General features: G+C 34.9%; 2 protein-coding genes across 5 annotated transcripts; one reads left to right on the top strand and one right to left on the bottom strand.

Moving 5' to 3' along the window:
• Positions 1-4,603: 4,603 nt before the first annotated feature.
• LOC112529256 (reticulon-like protein B2) lies at positions 4,604-7,995 on the top strand. Its single transcript, XM_025140438.1, has 5 exons — positions 4,604-4,996; positions 6,442-6,622; positions 6,690-6,831; positions 7,507-7,576; positions 7,678-7,995. The coding sequence occupies exons 1-5, from the start codon at positions 4,732-4,734 to the stop codon at positions 7,845-7,847; spliced, it is 828 nt and encodes a 275-aa protein (XP_024996206.1). The 5' UTR covers positions 4,604-4,731; the 3' UTR covers positions 7,848-7,995.
• A 1,291-nt stretch (positions 7,996-9,286) lies between these two features.
• Positions 9,287-20,036, bottom strand: LOC112529229 (golgin candidate 4). Of its 4 annotated transcripts, XM_025140392.1 has the most exons (16): positions 19,651-20,036; positions 18,436-18,534; positions 17,124-17,231; positions 16,711-16,851; positions 16,175-16,313; positions 16,028-16,092; positions 15,472-15,639; positions 15,280-15,357; positions 15,013-15,153; positions 14,483-14,779; positions 14,279-14,344; positions 13,904-14,106; positions 12,925-12,979; positions 12,292-12,477; positions 10,294-10,527; positions 9,287-10,136 (listed from the first exon to the last, which is right to left on the bottom strand). In XM_025140392.1, the coding sequence occupies exons 1-15, from the start codon at positions 19,867-19,869 to the stop codon at positions 10,297-10,299; spliced, it is 2,196 nt and encodes a 731-aa protein (XP_024996160.1). In that variant the 5' UTR covers positions 19,870-20,036; the 3' UTR covers positions 9,287-10,136; positions 10,294-10,296. The 4 variants fall into 4 exon arrangements, with proteins under 4 accessions (XP_024996160.1, XP_024996159.1, XP_024996161.1 ...); XM_025140391.1 differs by lacking the exon at positions 9,287-10,136 and having other exon boundaries at positions 10,171-10,527; XM_025140393.1 differs by lacking the exon at positions 9,287-10,136 and having other exon boundaries at positions 10,171-10,527; positions 15,013-15,150.
• Positions 20,037-20,490: the final 454 nt, after the last annotated feature.

The following is a 20,490-nucleotide window of genomic DNA, read 5'->3' as shown; positions in this document are numbered from 1 at the left end:
ATAATTAATTTATCTTTTTTTTATATTTTTTATTTTGATGAATGTTTTGAAATTCTATTAAAAAAATAGTTTTTTTTATATTTTTAATTGAAGAGATTTTATTGAAAATGTTCAAAATACTTAATAGCAAATTCTATTAAAAAGTAACGTAATTTAACTTGATTTCTATTTTGAATTACGTACTTTTAGAACTTTTATTTTGGTATTTAAGATGTAAAGTTTTAAATATTTAAGTATTCAGATAACCGATTGGAGCATTAACCGGTTACCATGTTGATATGTCGAGTGATAAGAGAAATTAGGTTGAATAGCAAATGATACTGAGTTGAATACCACATCACTCGCCGTATTAGCATTATAACCAGTTAATGCTTCAAATGGTCAACGGACACTTAAATGTTTAAAATATTAAATCTTAGATATTAAAATAGAAGTTTTGAAATTATATTACCTAAAAAAAAATCAAGTTAAGATACGCTACTTTTTCATGTAATTTATTCAATATTTTATTATACTTTATATATATATATATATATAGAGAGAGAGAGAGAGAGAGAGAGAGATTGATTATTATACAACCCTTAACATTTGTACAACCAATACAACCCAATCTCAATTGTCCATTTCATTTTATTAATATGTGATTTTATAGAAGTTTTGATTGTTTTTCTAATATAAAGTATTGATCCTAATTAATGAAGCGTATTCAACTTCCATAAATATTCAAATCATAATAAATGAACTCTTATTATTTCTATAAACATTTCAATTTATTGGGTTGCATTGGTTGTACAAATACGATTGATTTTATTTGAAACAAATTATATATATATATATATTATATATATATTGAAAACGACACATTTTATTTTAATGAATATTTGGATTGTTTAAATATTTTTGGGAACACCACACAAGATGTTTGTATGTTGTTTGCCGACTAAGATTTATATGGTGGACCCGCTTCAAAGTCCAATTAAAGCTCCTAATCAACTGTCTATGGAAAAGGACAGGATCTCCTATCAACGGTCCAGATCATGACAAGTGTGAATGCACCTTGCTGTATTACCTCATAAAGTATGTTAACCCACCGCCCTTTGGTTTGGTTTTAGGTGTGGTTTTCCCACCCATGCAAAAGGAGTGAAAATGGGTTTTTAACACTGTGTGTAAAAAATCAATCAATTTAATTGGAACTGATTGATCTAATTAAAATCGATCGATCATAAGTAGATATATAATTGTAATTGGATCGGATCGGATTGAAAATTTCAACATCCAATTTAGATCCGTCGGTTCTCGGATGACAGTCTAGAACCGACCAAAACCGAACCGATCAGCATCCAACTAATCATCTAATGATCATCCAGTTGTCCGTCCAATCATTATCTAAACTATCATCCAATTAATTTATTTTCAAATTGTTTAAATCGGAATTTGTTTTATGTGAGACTTTGAATTTTTAACTTCCCTTATTTTAGTTTTAACACATATTAAAAGTGATTAATTAATTTGTATCATTATTAGAGAATTTGATTGAATTAACACACTAGAAAGTTCCAATGCCATTGGATATCAAAGTATCCAATGGATGTAACCGAATCGATCCAATCATCCATTGGATTATATTGAATCGGTTATCCAATGTTAACCGGATCGGATCGATTGTCAAAATCCAACTACAATGGATGATTGGATCAGTTCGGTTCCCCTCACATCCAATGGACGTCAACCGATAAACAAACATATTTTTAACACTTGTAACATTTTATTTTTATTCTTCAAGTTTTTTAAATAAAAAAATTTTGAAATTCAAAATTTCAGAAAAAAATTATTTCCATTGTTCAAAATAGTGTTTATGTTTTTGTTTTTGTTTTTATTTTAAAATAAATATCAATTTTCAAAAGTAAACTTTTTTACTTTAATTGTAGAAAATTGCTATTTTTATTAACAGGGGTAAAGTTGTCATTTAATTATTTAAAAAACGTAATAATTATACATTTTTTAAATTATGTGTCTTTTTTATTATGGACATTTAATTTGAGATGAAGGAAGTACATTTTTGTCCAACGGCATCTTCATTTGAAATAGACAAATTAATTAAAATAGCTATTTCAACAACATAGTTTTACCTCTTAGTTATTTCTCTTACTAGGGGGCTGTTTACCTAAATGCTTACCCGGTAAGCGCTTATCGTTATGAGTCAACAATATAATTTATTTTTTAGGTAAGATTGTAGTATATCAAAATGGTATCATGTGCAACAATATATATGGTAAGCGCTTACCCGGATAAGAGTCGTCACCCTCACTTACCGGGTAAGGCTCTCTATCATTATTATCGCTCTTAGCAGGTAAGATTTTTGGGTCTTGCCATGTTCGTCCAGTGAGGAAATTTGTCCGGTAAGCATCTATCGGATAAGCGTTTAGTAAACGGCCCCGAAATAACGAAAATAGCCATGGGTTCGCGATTTATGGAGGGATCAAAGTGTAAGAAAAAATAAGTTTTTGAACGAGATTCGTAGTTACAGGGACCAAATATGTAAATTTAGAAAAACACATTTGCGGACCTATAACTAATTTACTTGTTTGGTCCCTGCAATTGCGAACTTGGTTCAAAAACTTTTTTCCACACACCTCTGCAAATTACGGACCTACCAATTACGAATCTATGACTATTTGTTATTTTGTGAGAGAAATCGCTAAAAGGTGAAGTCATCGTGAAAAATGACTATCTTAATTTAAAAAAATTAAAAAATATTACAATATTAATTATATTATTTAAATAATTTAATATTTAATTTCAAAGTTTCTTATTAGTGAGATAATAATATTTCTTTATCATGTTAATATTTTTTTTAGAGTTTTTCAAATTTGGAAAATTTCACACTTTCTTCTCTATTTTCTTGTTTGTTTAAAATCTTGTTTTAAAGAATTTGTTAAATACATACTTATTGGTGGCGTTTGCTTTTTAAGGGGTGCTGAAGTTTGATTTCACTTCTGATTTATAAGAGGTGGCCCTGAAGGTCTGAAATCTGGATCAGTAAGATTGTTTGTTTTTACGTGTAAAGTCTGAAATCTAAATCGGTCAAACTAGTGCAATAATATAAAAGATAAATAGTTTTTTTGTTAGCACGGAGGCAGCCCCACAAAAAGAACTGGGTCTTGAGGCGTATTACAGGATACGTTTACCACTTGAAGTTTCAGAGGACATTTAAAGCTTTTAAACTCTTATTTTAAAAATAAAACAAACGACTTTAAATGTTTTCCATTGTTATTTATTCTACTGTATTTCCTCTCACATTTTTTAGATGACTTTCCTTCTATATTTTTCTTTCTTTTTGTTTCCTCTTTCTTTAAAACACTCAGATATTTTTTTAAGAACAACAATTTAAATGTGTGTTTGGTACATTGGACAAGATATGACAGAACATGACAGAAATCTTTATCTCATGTTTGGCATGACTTTTATGTGGATTAGACATGAACAAAGTGGAAGAGGCCGGTTCCACCCCTACCACATGGAACAAGATGAAACAGACTTATATTTTACCAATATAACCTCATAACAAAATTAATTCTCTTCTAAAACATCAAAATATGTCTCTTTTTTACATTTTATTCATTATTTAAATTTTATTTATTATATTTTATGTTTCTTAAACATTCATTTTACTGTCCTCAAAATATTATTTTTATACGATTTCATTATTTTTATTAATTTAAGTAATTTACTATACATTAATAATAATAAATATTGTAGAAAGAGATAAAAATAAAACTTCCAAACTACATAAACTTTTTTATTTGGGGTTATTTAATTGTTTTGACGAAAACTTTCTAAAGATATATTTTGTTATGAAAAAATAATTATTTTATTATAATTATTAATTAAAATAAAATTTATGTAAAAATACATAATAATATTTTCATCTTAAAATATAAAGTAAAACATAACTTGGGGAAAAATGGTTTCACAAAACATGAAATATAGACATTTTTTATTTAATAATTTATCTATACTATATTATAAAACATTTGATAAAAAATCTTAAAATCATTTTTTATGCATGAATTACTGTTTAATGATACATATTACTTAAAATTTAAGATTACAAGTAAGTTGCTCATGCCAGTCTTATAAATGGGTCAAGCTTACCCACGAGTTAACATGTCTTATTATGGTTTTTACATTATTAATAAAATAAAATTTTATGTTAAAAACATAATAATATTTTCATCTTAATCGGTTAATGCTTCAACCGATTACCTGAGTACAAACTAATATTTAACCAATATATCTTCATATAAGATATTTTAACATAAATATATTTATTTTATGATAATTTCAGAAATTTTATAAACTAATTAAAATATAAAAATATATAAACTCGTTAGTATAAATTAGTCATTTTACCGGTCATGTACTTTTCATTCCTGTTTTATCATATTTTGTCTTGATATGAAACACATGTTTATCGAAAAAGAAATGAAAAAAAATTGAAAAAGAAAAGAAAAAAAAACGTCAAAGTAACGGCGTTAATTTACTCCGAACCTCAGGCTCGGATAGTCACTTCTTGAAGTTCGTACACGTATTTATGCCCTCACGCATCCACCTGTTCCCCAATTTGGGCAAAAATTATCTCCTTTCAAGATTACCTACTGTTTGCAACTTCAATCGCTGCTTCAATCGATCAACAATTAGGGTTTTGGAATTTGTAGCTTTTGGGTGATTATGGCGGAGTACCATGACGAAATCGAGCCGAAAGGCGAGTCGTTTATGGATAAAATTACAGAGAAGATTCAGCGCGACGATTCTTCGTCGTCGGATTCGGATTCTGAGAAGAAGAAGAAGCACGATGATGAGTTGAAGAAGAAGCACGATGATGAGTTGAAGAAAAAGCATCACGATGCTCCTTCTCCGACTTCGATGAAGTCGAAGATCTACCGGTTGTTCGGTAGGGAGAAACCGGTTCACAAGGTTTTTGGTGGTGGAAAACGTAAGTTGAATATATCAGTTCGTACTCTTGTTTTGATAGATCGTACTGAATTTCTAGCACATGATTTGTGACAGATTTTGAGTTTTTGCGTATGATTTTACTGTTCATAATGTAAGTTCATGATTTTCTATCCATTGCTGCTCTGTTAATTGATATAATCGCGTAGTTGATGAACTAGAAGAGCAAGTGACTTTGGATTGAGCTTATCTGAGTAGTTTTGCACTTTGGGATTGGGATTCAGTTGTTTATTATCCTCGGGTTCTTCAGTTCTCAGAATTAAGCTTTATTTTTTACTGGGGATTCGTAGGGATTTGGAATGTAAGAAAGCATAACACTTGGACTGTGAGTCTTCATTTTTATAAGATCAAAGCAGATATGCATTCACCAAGTAGTTGACTCGTGTTTTTTTTTATTAACCTGGATATCCAACCCACTGTGCCAGCCGACTAATCCCAGGGCGACCACCTGCTTTGCAGATAGCCCGCCGGAGTCACCGCATTTGAACCTTCATGGCCATAAGGGGATTTTTATTCCTCCTTGGATTTGAACCTTGGACCTCCAGGTAGTTTTGACCTTTGGAGCCAAGCTCAAACCAATCAGGCACCATCCTTGTAGAGAAGCATTCGCAAAAGTTGCTAAAATGAACTCCTGTTCTATTCCATCATTTCTTGCTCTTTCCATGGCACAATCACAGACAGTGTTCTAAAAGGCTCTGGTGGGACGCCATGGTCCTGGTGTCTGGTTTTTGTAATGTGATATTTGATTTTTCTTACCTTTACAGTGTCTTAGTTTTTAGTATATAACCTAATTTAAATTGTTTAATATCACCGATTCATTGAGCAATAGTAGAAAACGCACGAGTATACATATCATATTATATATATGGTATAGAAATGTGCCGCCATAAGTCATGCCTTGAAAAACGTCGTGGCCTCGCCGTGGCTCTTGAGGCTTGACTGCACCGCCATGCTACGTCTCATGCCCTTTAGAACGTTGATCACGGGCAAATGTCTGAAATGGTCGCCTTTGATGCCTATATAAAATCTTGGCGGCAAATATAGAAGTATTCTTGTTCATCAAGGAAATACCATTGCTGCTAAAATGCTTGATTGCAAAAGTATTGCAATAGACTTAACTGGAAGATGAGTTGACTTCTGTTTAAATAAGTAACCCTTTTCTTGAATTAGCAAACCAATGCATTAAGCCCTTTTCTTGAATTAGCAAACCAATGCATTAAGCCCTTTNCCCTTTTCTTGAATTAGCAAACCAATGCATTAAGCCCTTTTCTTGAATTAGCAAACCAATGCATTAAGCCCTTTGGGCGAAAGAATCGTGTGGCACGGTGAAGGGTTCCCAGGAAAGTATGCCATGGTCCTTTAGACTTTGATGTGTACTTTATCTCTAATTTTAATAACTACAAATTTTCTATGATGTCTTATATGCAGCTGCTGATGTATTCTTGTGGAGGAACAAGAAGATATCAGCCAGTGTACTTGGTGGAGCAACTGCAGTGTGGGTGTTCTTTGAATTGCTCGAGTACCATCTGCTTACTTTGGTTTGCCACGTTTTGATACTTGCGTTTGCGGTTCTCTTCCTGTGGGCAAATGCTTCTAAGTTCATTAACAAGTAAGCTTTATATTGTTTGACTAGAATGTGATATTGAGGTCATTGGCTGACTGATTAAGCTATACAGGTCTCCTCCACGTATCCCAGAAGTTCGAATTCCTGAGGACAAGTTTCTTCAGATTGCTGCTGGATTAAGGATTGAAATTAACCAGGCACTTGACACGCTACGGAACATTGCATCTGGAAGGGATTTAAAGAAGTTTCTTGGTGTATGATTTTATCTCCTGCCTCTACTCTTATCTCACACTCACCCACCCACCCACACAACTTCATGAGGGGAAGTAGAAAATATTAGACAAGACTTTACGGTGCGTTTGGTATGTGGACCGGATGGACAAGTGAGGTCAGCTGGTGAAAGATAGTGGAAAGTCTTAGATTTCAGATGTGGGTAGTATAGTAATTTACCAATCTTGTCTCATCTTCTCGATTTTTGTTTCACCTACTTTTATGGGATAAAAAGATTCATTTTTGTCCCGTTCAGGTCCTGATCTGCCTCAGTCTAACATCGCAACATGGGTTATCAAGTTTTTGTTTTGTCCTGTGTACCAAATGCACCCGGTTCTCCTGCTTAAATACTTCCTCCATTCCGTCCCAAAATAAATATCCATAATGAAAAATGCACAGAATGTGTAATTACTACACTTATTAATTAATAAAAGAACCATTTCACCTTTAATTATAGAGAGAAATTTTCTTCACCGCATAACTAAGGGTAGAATGGGAAAGTAGACATTTACTTTTCAAAGTAGACGTTTATTTTGTAACAAACTAAAGTAGCAATGTAGAAACACTTATTTTGAGACAGAGGTAGCATTATTTTACGTCCTTTATCCCCTCCCTGTGTTGGTGCTGCTACTTGATGTAAATCGTATACCTTTTGGCAGGTTGTTGCTGGACTGTGGGTTCTCTCCATTGTCGGGAGTTGGTGCAATTTCTTGACATTGTTCTACATAGGTAATGACCGACATCTCTTTTTTTGTTGCTACTCGTGTTTTCCCTTTGATTATTATTAATCGAAATAGAAAAAGTGATGGGTAAAATTTTGTTGGGAACAGCTTTTGTGCTTCTACATACGATCCCCGTGGTGTACGAGAAGTACGAGGACCAGATAGATGCATTTGCAGAGAAGGCAATGATGGAGATGAAGAAGCAGTATGCAGTGTTTGATGCCAAGGTTGTGAGTAAAATCCCCAGAGGACCATTGAAAGACAAGAAGAGAGCTTGATTTTCAATTCATATTTCCTTATGGATTGTAGTAGACAAGACTGTTGGTGAATTTGTTGTTATTTTGTAGCAGGTGTTGTGATCTTTTTAGTGATGCTCAACTGATGTTTATTTGTTTTTTTAATCAAAAAGGCTTGTGTTGAATGTGTATGTGAGAACCATTTTAACCTATTCTGTAAGTTTGGCTTGGTTAAGTGTTTATTAGAGAGCTCGAGTTTAAGTTAATCTCAAACACAAAAAAGAACTCGTTTAACCTAACAAGCTGCACCAATTTGACTCGATTCATCAAGAACTCGATTAGATTTTTTTGAATAGAAGCTATTCGAGCATACGTTTTTTCGAGTCAAACGTTTTCATGTATTAATATATCATACAATAAAAATATAGGATAACCGATCGCAAGTTCGAGCTTAAGTTTGGTATAGTATTTCGAGCCAAGATCAAATAACTTGCTACTCGGCTTGACCATTACACCCCTAATGTCAATGGCTATGTTACAAAATGGTTTAATTCAATGGTCAATGAAACCAACCAAACAGCCGGCCGGTTGTGTTAATTTTTTATCGTACGGTATGCTAAGCTAGAAGCATGATTTACTTCAGAATCTAAGTTACAAAGGTTGTAATTTGTAAACAGATATTATTTTATCTAAAAAATAATGAAATAGAATGACATATTTAAAATTTTTGCAGTTAAACTTGTAAAACAAGAAAACTTGGTTATCGGAAAGTATGGAACAATATCTAAGGTTTGCATATGACAACACTCACTGTTCCAAGTTTGACGCAACATGAGACAATACAAAAACTTATTGTTCCATGTTTGACAGGATATAGAACAAGGATAGGGATTAGATGAGAAAAAATTCTCTATCCTCATTCGATATAACCCTAATATAATATTTGGTTTAATGGTCACAACCGCCACCACCGACGGAGGCCACACCACCTCCACGACAACCATCTCAACCTCCATATCCACCACTGTTGGCCGCCACCATCTCCAAGTCGTCTAAAATCACCACTTCCACTAGTACCATTGTCGACCAACAGCCACCACTATTTCCAACGCATTGGACACCACCACCTCTACCTCCTCTACAACCATGACCAATGGCCACCGACACCTCCAACACCACCAATAACCACCATATAAAATCAATAAAACATTTAGAGGTAACTTGTCCAACTTGGTCCTAGTAGTCCTACCAAATACTAGACATACATAGAACTTATCATATCCGATCTCGTTCTCTTATCCTGTCAAGTCCTGTCACGTTCAGTCCAGTACGAAACACTACCTAAGGGTGCATTCGGTACAAAAGGCATGTGGCATGCCAAGACATGTTTGGTGGCATAATTAGACAAAATATAATAAAAATACAGTTTCTTTTTGTTCCACCAAACCACAAATTTTTCATACCATCTATCTCACTCTTATCATTCTAGTTCTATCCAATCATGTTCACGTACTAAACAGTAGGCACCTTAAAGGGCTGAACATAAGCCTGGCATAATGCTCGTAAAAAAGTGACTCAACATATGGTCAACATCCGTAAATGACAATCGATGAACGAGAACTATGCAAGACTATCAAAATGATGGTCATTGAAAATTTTGAGTTCAATCAATTCGAGAATATGAACATTCATGTCTTCAAATTTGGAGAGTTTAAATATTGAATCTCGATCATCAAAAGAGCTACTAAATACAAAAGAAAGCATCGGAATTCTCTCATTAAAAGCTCATAAGCAAGTGGGTTAGATGCCATGATGCTTGAGCCCTAACCAAACCCGACATGTTTCACTCATAAGTATAATCTGGGGGGGGAGGCAGGGAGACATAGGCAGACTTGTCCTCCACCCTAAAGGGTAGGGTGTTGTTTAAGTGAAAATCCCCCCAACTTGTGCAAGAGTGTGAGCTAAAAGGATATAGAAAACAAGCGAAGAAAAGAGAGCAAGAAATGGTAAGAAAGTAGGTACGTTAAAACATAGGAAAAGGTAAGAGCACACATCCATTCCTACCCTATTTGCCAGCCCAGTAACCCGCCTCCGCCCCACCCTCGACACATTCACAGGTCCCTACATCTATAACCTGCTACCCAAAACCTTGTCTCCAAGAACTCCGATCAAAGGTCGTTACTTGGAATACCAAAGCATGTAAACATATGAAGAGGGGGTCTTACATGTGGTAACGAAGAACAGAGAGCTTGTGGAGAGGGGGCGCAATACCTAATGTCCACTGCAGAGACAAGAACCAAACTTTCTTTGCTATTGTATATCATCATCATTCTGAAAAAGACCACAAACGAGGAGCATTTTGATGTGTGCAAGCTCATCCATCATATATCAAAGACACCCGTACAAGTTGTAAATGAAAGAATAAATTGAACATAAAAACTATATGTAATAATAAAAGGTAAAAACTACACAAACCAAAAACCCTTACTAATTAGTATCTGGGAATTTGTCTCGAAAATCGAGAATGATTGCTGTCCGGTGAGGCGAGAGGAACAGTTGAAAACTCTGAATTACGCTGTTCTGTTTGGAAGATGTTTGTGCTAACTGGATTTGTACCTGCATCTTGGTTTTCTCTAGATCCATCAACATTTTGCGAAGATTCTCTCTTTTCCCTTTCTTCCCCCTCTTTTAGAAGGAAATCAACCCACATATCCGCAAACGACTGGAAGATACAAGTATGCATAAGAACTTGTATAGTGGCTACTAACCAAAACAAACAGTCCCAAAATATTCTACCAGAAGGTGGCGGTCCTGGGCCCGGGGAGGGGGGGGTACATATGCATCCTGACCTCTATCCTCATAGTAGAGCGGTTGTTTACGTGAAGACCCCCCCGTCTTGTAAGATGTGTGCAAAATAACTAGAAGGTAACAATAAAAACGAGTGGCTACGATATGAATAAAAGGATTAGTTTTTGCAAAGCAAGTGAAAAAGAAGCCAAAACCTTCACATAGCATCTTTCTATTCTTGATTATACTAGCTAAAGAGACTTGAGCTTTGTATCTTTTGATTCTATAAAGCAAATGCTTATCTGAATTTGACAATCGAGAATTTCGTACAATGTTATGAAAAGCATCAGAGGGGATAAAATATGTTTATATTATTATGTGTTCAGAAATAAAAGAAACCGATCCATCTCATAAAAATTGCAAAAAATTTCAATTTGAGATGTCTATATTGAGTGCAAGATTTTGTCTAGAAGCAAACTTTAGAAATAAAACTACCTCACGATACTAAAGTAATTGTGGTTATGTAATGGTTCTACGACATTGGTTTCAGTCTATGAAATTTACATGAATTTGACCAACTAAGCATCAATTTATAACACACGATATTGGCTATTTTGTCATGATGGAACTGCATTTTTTACTCTTGACTGGTAGTCGAACAATTTTAGTATGTACATAAAGTCAACTGTGTCAATTTCCATAGAAAGAAGAGGGTATCAGATAAAACTAATATAGAATAGAATGGAGATGGAGTAGCACTGGAGAATGATTGAGTAAATGGAAATCCAAAAATATCAAGCCTTGGCACAAGCTAAGACATCGTAATATGATGCTAAAAATCTCTTCGTTTTATAACTGTATCAATTCATTACTGTTAAATTTTGAGAAAGGATCATAAGAATGCTTGAACTTGGCACCTTGTATGTTCCAAATGTGTTTTCTTATTCTGGTTCTTCATCTGATTGAGGGGGGCTGTAGCTACCACCTCCGGGTAAGAGGCTTACCCTGTCAGAGATGCTGACCTGGTAAGCTAAGGGAGGGACTCTTACACCCAGACTGCACTCTTACCCGGTTACTGAGTAATGAGTCCCAAAAAATACCAAGGAAGATTGCAAACCAGTTCCACAAAAGCAGATCTAGAGAACTAAGGGGCCGTTTACTCAAACGCTTACCCAGTTTTTACCAATAAGAGTCGATACTCTAACTTCCTTTACCAGATAAGATTGTAATTCATAAAAACGGTATCGTATGCAATAATTTACCCGGTAAGCGCTCGCATGGTAAGAGTCGTTACCATCACTTACCGGGTAAGACTCTCCATCCTTATCAACACTCTTACCGGGTAAAATTATTGGCCCTTGCCATGTTCATCCGGTAATGTAAATGACCCGGTAAGCGTTTAGTAAATGACACCCAAGAGATGGTGTGGAAGTGAGGGTTGGGTTCTGGTGAGAATGAAAGTTATGGTGAGAAGGGTAAGAAGGGATCTCCATCCTTTGATCAATCCTATTTGAAGAGAACCACTAGATCAACACTAATGAGATATATTGAATCAATTCCCTTCTAAAGCGCAATACATGAGTTGTTTTGAGTTTAAAAGTGATTAATGGTCGAAATCCCTTCTTAAACTTCTCCTCTTAACTCATTCTCACACGATCCTTCTTCGTGGAAGTGATGCTGCAGGAGAGAATATAATTACCTGGTTATCTGACGCCACATTTGCAGGATTATCGGCTGGGGCTCCTCCTAAAATGCCACCTACCAGACGACCTGGTAAACCAAAAACACCACGAACAACACTTTTACCTGCTCCTTGCTGAGCAAGACCAATTCTCTGTTTGTCTTCTTCAGAGAATCCTAACATGCGTACCATAAGATCCAGAACCTAAAAGGACCCAGATATAGAAATTGTCAGTCAATATGTTTATATTTTGTTTATTTTTTTCTTGTGCCCACACAGAAAGGAAACAGATGGTGTTTGCTAAACCACTAATAACAAGTCGCATGAAGATAACAAACAGAAAAGAACAAAAGGTCACTTATTTAGAACACGAAATTCCAGAAACATATATATAAATACATATATATAGATGTGTATAGGGTTGGGTTCACGTAAGACCAGCCTGTTTCTGTGAGACCCGTGAGACCACATTTTTACATTTGAAACTTCACAGCAAAACACTGAAGGTAAAAAAAAATCCGAACATTCACAGCAGAAACACTGAAGGTAGTGGTCTCACGTGATCCCAAGTCAATGTGTATATACATATATAGAGAGATAGAGAGAAAGGAGAGAGAATGCAGGCACAGATTCAAGGAAGAGATTCTATACCTCTTTACTGTGGTTCCTCTGGAAGTATGTCACCAACAATTTGATCACAATCCGCCTGCAGATATTGCCAGTTATTCTTCATGGGAACTTGATTAACATTCAAAGGTGATAACTAACAAGTATATATTCCAATAAGACACTGCTCCAGAAAGGATCCAGAGATCTTTTGCAATATTGCGGTGTTGGTTTTGTGGTAGAGGCATGCCCTAGTGGAAATGTCCGTGGACATCTTAACGCCGAGGGGGGTTGTCAGAAACAGTCTCTCTGCCTCCTTATGTAAAGAATAGCTCTGTGTACATTTTACCCCCCACCCAAACCCTACTTCCGGGTGAGATTTATTGGGTTTGTTTTGGTTTAGGCATAACGTGGTGGAAATACAAAAAAAGAATATTAAGAGAAGCATGAATTGGTGCAGAAGTGAGAAATCTGCATACGTGCAACCAGTTTGAAATTTGAATAATCATAATACAAACAACCAAAAACACACATAGAAAGTACATACTCAAACATCAGATGAAATCAGGCACTTCAATCTATATATATATCATGTGTCTATTCATCAGAAAATTAGTATCATCAGTAAAACAATGACTGGTTATGTTTATCTTAATCCCTTCCCTTCATCTTCAAATTTTGGGCTTACAGATTAAACTGTTTGATTGTTGTTCCAGGCTCATGTATAAGAGCTCCAAACTATTTACTGATTATCATGCCATAAAATATAAACAGATATATAAGTTACCAAGTAAAACTTGGTCTCCACATAAGCTACTGATGTAAGTATCATGCCATAAAATATAAACAGTAGCCGGTTCTTATAAAAACAGGATGCTGCATGACCAAAATAGTGCTGACATATGTACTTAATTGTTCCATAACAAACACCACGCTGGACACATGCACACTAGGGAAACTTCCTAAAAAGCGTGCAAAGCGATTCAACAACCGAATTTCCAAGATAAGCAATCAGAAAACTAACCTGTCAACAGAAAAATCAGAGTCCATTGACATTCTATTAAGTCTTGTCATGCTCTGCTCAAGAGCACGGCGTAGCTTGGTGTTGTCTTCCTCTAACTTATTGACTCTTCCTTTTCCTTCTGCTAATAGCCTTTCAGCCTGTGAAAGTTTTTCCAAACATTCCTCCTTTTCCTTCTTTGCTGTCTCCACTTGTTGAAATGCCTCCTGGTGAATAAATGAATTAGATTCAACCAATATTGTTCTGTACTATTAAGCTACTTACTTCGTAGCAATATGAAGTATACTACTAGTACTAGGCTGCTGCCTTTTTGAAAAAATACAAATCAAGAAAGATAAAATCTAACTTAGGCAAGCTATAACAAGAGTGAGAACCAACCTTTAAATGCTCCGAAAGTCTCGCAGATTCTTCTCTTGCGGAAGCCAATTCTCTTTCCAAATGTTCCTAATTGCATAGAAGTAATAACGATGAACATAATTTTTTTATTGCAAACACCTAAAGCGACTTTCAACACCGACTCAGATCCATGCCTTCAAACAGGCGATGCTAATTAAAAAGCACAAAAAACAAAATCAAAATTACCTTAGCTTCTATTTCAGCATAATACTGACCAAGAGCAGTTTGAAGATTTAGAAGTTCAACATTTTTGGCATCTACTAAGCTTCTAAGACTGGCCACTTTTTTACTTAGATCATCAATGATTTCCTTGGACTTCTGAAGTTCGTTGTTGTTCGTCATCTTAACCTCTTCTTGACCAGCAAGAGCCCGATCGAGAGATTTCTCCAAATGTCTTATTTGAGCTCTTAAATTTTCATTATTTTCCCGTAGCCCTTCAATGATCTTGCTGTCCTCATCCATCTTTTCAGAGTCTTCAGATTCCTAAACAAAATCAGAGCATATCATTACAATCATCCAGTGAGTGAAATCTTTAACAAATAAACAGATGATACCTACTGTGCATACATATAGAATAAAATACAACTAAAATACATGTATGTTTGAGGGTTTTATGTAGATAAAACATCAAGCATAGCAATGAAAGAGCTATACCAAGACATTTTGAAGGGAAGGGTTGGGGTAGAAAATAAGATAAGAAGTTCTGGGTACAGAACCTTCTCCAATAAATGCTGCTTAAGCCGATTCAGTTGTTGTAATGCCTTGTCCCTTTCTCGAGACGTCTCTTTCAAATCTTTCTCCAGCTTCTGCAAAGAGGACTCCAATTCTTCTTTGCCAGGAAAACTTCCCGGTACCTGCTGCACGCAAATACTATTTTGCATAAAGAACATCATGGAGATATAGTTCAGGCACAAATATATACAAACATAAAGGGTGAACAAGAATTTTTTTCAACATGGCTCTAAAAGCTACAACAGACCAACCTCATGCATCCCATTCGAATTTGGGGCCAAAGATTTACCAGCAACTTCCAAAGCAACCTTGAGTTCGTTTTTCTCCATCTATAAGAAAACAAATTGTAAAAAGATGACGAGACTTGTGCTACATTCAACAAGAAAGCATTGTGTTCCAACTTAAAAAAAAATGATTATCTTCCTTCTTTTACAGATATTAACCTTAAGATCACTGTTCTCTTTTTCCAAGGTTGCCACTATTCTTCTAAGATCCTCTGCAACATCATTTGCTTCTGCATTTTCCCTTCTATTCAACTCCATCTGCAAATGTCTGATTTCAAATAATTTTCTGCTCAGCTCATCTCTTATTTTATTCATCTCTGCCAACATCTGCAAAAAGGAAACAAAGTCATACCACAGAAATAAATCCCAACGTTGAAAACACTCACAGAGCCAAGACAAATGCTTAAATGTACAACAAATTCCAGAACTAGAACTTGATACTCTTTTGACAGGTGTCACCGAAAAGTATGATGTTAAGAAGAGTACTGAATTTTTCACTCTTGTAATATTTGATAGAAATGTTCATACAGTATACATATTAATACCATGCAAATTGCATAGCAATTCCTTCACCTCATTCCTAAAACAGAGGGTGGACGCAAGTGATTGATCTTTTTTTGGTAAGTTGTTTCCAAATCGTGTATGTGCCAAACTGCAGCATTGTCCAACTGTCTGTCAACTCTTAAGATTTTTAGATATCAGACATAGAACTTACATTTTCTTTATCTGCCTTTAAGGAATTCTCTTCCTCCTGGAAAGATCTGTTCAACTTCTGTTCCTCTAGAAATGAATTTTGGCATCAGACAAGATCTCATTACATGAATAAAACATAGTCACAAGTCAACTCTCCGTGCAAGAATACCTTGGAATCTGAAATGCAAACTTGCCAACTTTCCACGTTCTTTGTCAAGTTCCTCGCGTAATTGTTTTATTTGTTGCTCATGTGTTACTTGCAGTGCTGCAAGAGATCTGCTTTTCTCCTCCAGCAAATCAGATAGCTCCTAGAAGTTATTCATATATCTGTCGTCAAATTTATTCATTATGTACTAAAAAGCACATTATGAAAACTAGAAGATGAAGAAAAAAACAAGGGCCTCAAATTCCTATAATCATCTCGATTACAGCAGGAAAGTATTTTACTACCAAAAATGAAAAATCTAATTATGATCCATAAATAACCATTCATGTAACATGGCTCACAATTGCATAAATTTGCTGTCCAACATGCAGGATTCCAAATTGAGAAAGACAAATGGAGAACAATATTTCACGTTGAAAAAAATGTCTTTGATCACATTGCTGCCAGTGCCATGCACAAACCAGTACATTTGCACGGCAAGCAACAAACGGCTAGTAAGGTCCATGCTTTATTAACAGAAGCGCACAAGCAGGTATTACCTTTTCATTGCCTTCAGTGGTTGAATTTCCCATCTTATTTTGAATCATGGTGGGCTGGAAGGAGTGTGCAACCCCATTTCCTGGTGCATCTTCTTTCAATGCGACACCATTCTGCACCCTCTTTCCAAATGAACGGTTTTTCTGCAGTCGATTTAGTTATCAGTACCCTAAAGGTTAAAAAGCTATCATCAGCAAATATCTGATGTAGAATGAAACAAAAACCAAACATGCAGAAAACAAGGGTGAACCATGCATTTAAGCTGACTGAACACGTAATTGTTAAAATTTAAAAACCCATAAGCAAGTAGCATATGCAATATCTTCCTCAACAAATGGAAGAAATCAGAAAACTACATGACCAAACCAACCCAGGTACACCACTAGTAGATACGGTTGGATAATCATAAGCCTACCTTGTACCCAGATGGGCTACTTGCTGATGTCTTTAAATTCTCGCTTCTAGATGCATCAAGGTTTTTCTTCAAAGAACTATTTTCATCATTCAATCGAGAAATACGATCCTGCAAATGGAACCTTAGGATCACTTTTAGAAGAATCTCAACAGCACAGGATTTTCTCGAAGAAATAGAAGCGAATAGCTCTCGAAATATACAAGCAGTACTATGATTCTAAGAGCAAGGGAGGGAGAAACAATAAGAAAACATGTCCTAAATATGTGTGCTTCTGAATGAAAAGATTAGATCATGTGAAGAAACAAAATTCTTAACATATACCCAATAAGCCACTCATTACGGCCCTACATTTCATCTAAATTAACTATTTCTTTCCAAATATAAGAAGCGAGCAATAAAGAATGAAACTTGAATAAAGAAAACAAAAACTTCAAGCTTGTAACAAAAATGAACAGGACAATTGCCTATTACTTGAATAAAGGAAACAAAAACTTCACCCTTTTTGGGGTTTGCTACTTAAAATACTGCAAAAATTCTGTTGTGGATGAACCACAGCAACTGCAACACTTTTTGTTTGGGAAAAAAAATTGGCACAAGAATGATTTATGTACCCTTGCTTACGTCCACCTCTATTGTTCACAATCGTTTCTCAGTAGGCATTTATCCACTACAAACAATCTAATTTTGTGTTAAATCTATGAACCAAGAATATAAGCTTGCTTTGTTTTTATCGATCATACTATTTTAAATGTGAAAGAAGTTTGGAGGATAGATAGAACTAGCATATTTCTTAATATTTGTACAAATCCATTCATAGCAATTCTTGTGGAACTGAGTCTGAGCCTTAAGGGAGTAGTATATACAATATTGATGTCCGTAAATGCATCTGCCAAATTACAAGCAAAAAACTAAACATGTGAAGCCATAAACTCAGTTTATAATGGATGCCCCATCTATTCCTTGTTCGATAACAGATACTTTTTCTTTTACTTGCTCCCTGTGATATACTATCCCAATATTATAGCTATAAATCTGGTGCTTTTTTTGGTTAATTCTGCATGTATGGCATGTCTCAAGTAACAAACTGTCCGACACGTTCTGCAGCATGTCCAGCACTAACAAATTTATTTCCACAACGTTCATGATGTGTGGGGACCAACAATTCAGATAAATCTTCAAGAAATCTATGAAAGCTGTAAAAAACTGTGCCAACTGTACATGTATAAGAAGTGGTTACGCAACTGATTGCATATGCTAAGAAGTTGGTACATTTCATAAAAAAATCGAACCATCCAAAAAAACAAATCGGTACCTCTCTTTCTTTTAGTAAAGCTGCATAATTAACTGATAGTGCCTTGATTTGTGCCTCAGATTCCTGAAGCCTCTTGATCTCTGCTTTGCATTGATCAATCTGCAATACAACACGATTAAAACATAAATGGCAAGTCTGTCCAAGAAAATCAAATTTTCAGAAAAGTAACTAAGAATTCCATATATATATATATATATATATATATATATGAAATTGTACAGGAGTGGGACTGTACAGAGTACAATATGGTATACATAAGTCAACAATTCACATTAGGCAAGATGCAAGATTTCATAAAGTAGATCATTTCTGCTTGTATCTTCCTCGTATGTATCATCTTCAAAAGCCTTAAGAACCGCTCACATATACAAGGCATTCAGCGAGCTCTATTTTGCAACATTCATGTGACCTCTTAGACATGCTAGACATTACCCCATTTCAAAAGTTGTGACAGCCCTAAACCACTAGCAATATTTCCGGTAAGAATTCTCATTCCAAATGACTCTCAAAGAATTAAGATTCCCATAAACTGCCATATGATCACTATGTAACGCTGCGTTCAAAGCTAGCTACTCTGCTGCTATACTGCCCTGGATTTGAGAAAATACAACCTACATTCAGGCTGTAAACACATTCAGAAGCATGATATACGCCAGCAACAGATTTCAAATGCGAAATAGCATATCTTTCAACCATAACATTGATTTAAGAAAAGGCAATTTTCTAAAACATATTATTTAGCACTTATTCAAGTAAGTTAGACTGAATTGATGCTTGATGCATGCTTGAGTAAGAAAACAAGCTAAAGGCCACGAAATTCACATAATACTTGAGCAAGAAGATATTCGTAATGCACAACCCACAAGGTTTTTGGTTGCTCAATCCAAGGCTCGTTATTGACCAAAAAAATTCCATAAGCTGCTAGACCAAGTGACTCCACATCAGAAGTTTCTGCTAAATGATGCTGTCATTAGTATATTCGTTTCAAACAGATCAACTACATTTCCAACTTTTACCTCACAGGCCTGATTTTCACTTCACCATGATATCGATACCTAACCTCTCAAAAACCCTAACTTAGCACATTCAAAAAAACACAATTTGCAGTAAATCAATTCAAACTAAAAAAAACGCATGGGCAACTGGAAATAAGCTACACCAACATGACTCACGCACAATCCAATTTGAAACGCATGAACATTTTAGCACAATCACCTCTAAATTAGAAGTCGAATCAAGACCATTGACCATGGGAGAACCTGAACGACCATGATTACGAGAAAATCTCCGATCAGAAAACGAAGAGTTTCTAGAATTAGAGATCTCCGATAACCTCTCATATTCATCGCCGTCATCATCATCGTCGTCATCATGAACATCTAAGGCGATTTTATTTAGGTCTTCTTTCAAATTCGCAAGAGTCGTGCTCCACATCGTTATCTCCTCCGATCAAACGAGATCAAAACTGAAGAACAACCAAACCTTGTAGGTGAAATTTTCGATCGAAAAACCTCCCAAAATTGTCGGTGAGATTAAGCAAGATTCGTGCGTAAATGTTCTGTTGTGGAGATCGGATTTCTATTCCCAAACGGAACGTCGGTAGATCTGAACCTAAATGGAAAATGCAACAGTCTTTACTCCGATGGATAACAAATTTTACGGTAAATAATCGACAAATTTTCTTTTTAAGCAAAATAAATAAATAAAAATATTTATATGAATTCTTTTTCGATTTTTATTTTATGTAACGTATTTTTAATAACTAGAAGCGTACTCGTGCAATGCAGCGAGATACATCATGATTTTAATATTTCATTTTCTTCTTTATCTCAGTCGATATTATAATATGGCTTTATGTGATTTTGAGAAAACGATAATGTTTTTATTTTTGAATAAAATATATGTTTGAAGATATCATAAAAGTTTGACAAAAATATATCGATATTAGTATCAAATTAACTATATGAAATTCCTCATTTTTTTGTGTAAATTTTTAATTCAATTTTTTTATAATTTAATTTATGTACAATAACAAAATAATTTATATTTGGTTTA

Source organism: Cynara cardunculus (assembly GCF_001531365.2).
Source record: "Cynara cardunculus var. scolymus isolate 2C chromosome LG 16, CcrdV1, whole genome shotgun sequence".
NCBI lineage: Eukaryota > Viridiplantae > Streptophyta > Magnoliopsida > Asterales > Asteraceae > Cynara > Cynara cardunculus.
Note: the sequence above shows the minus strand (reverse complement) of the source record. Positions and strands in the feature narration are given on the sequence as shown.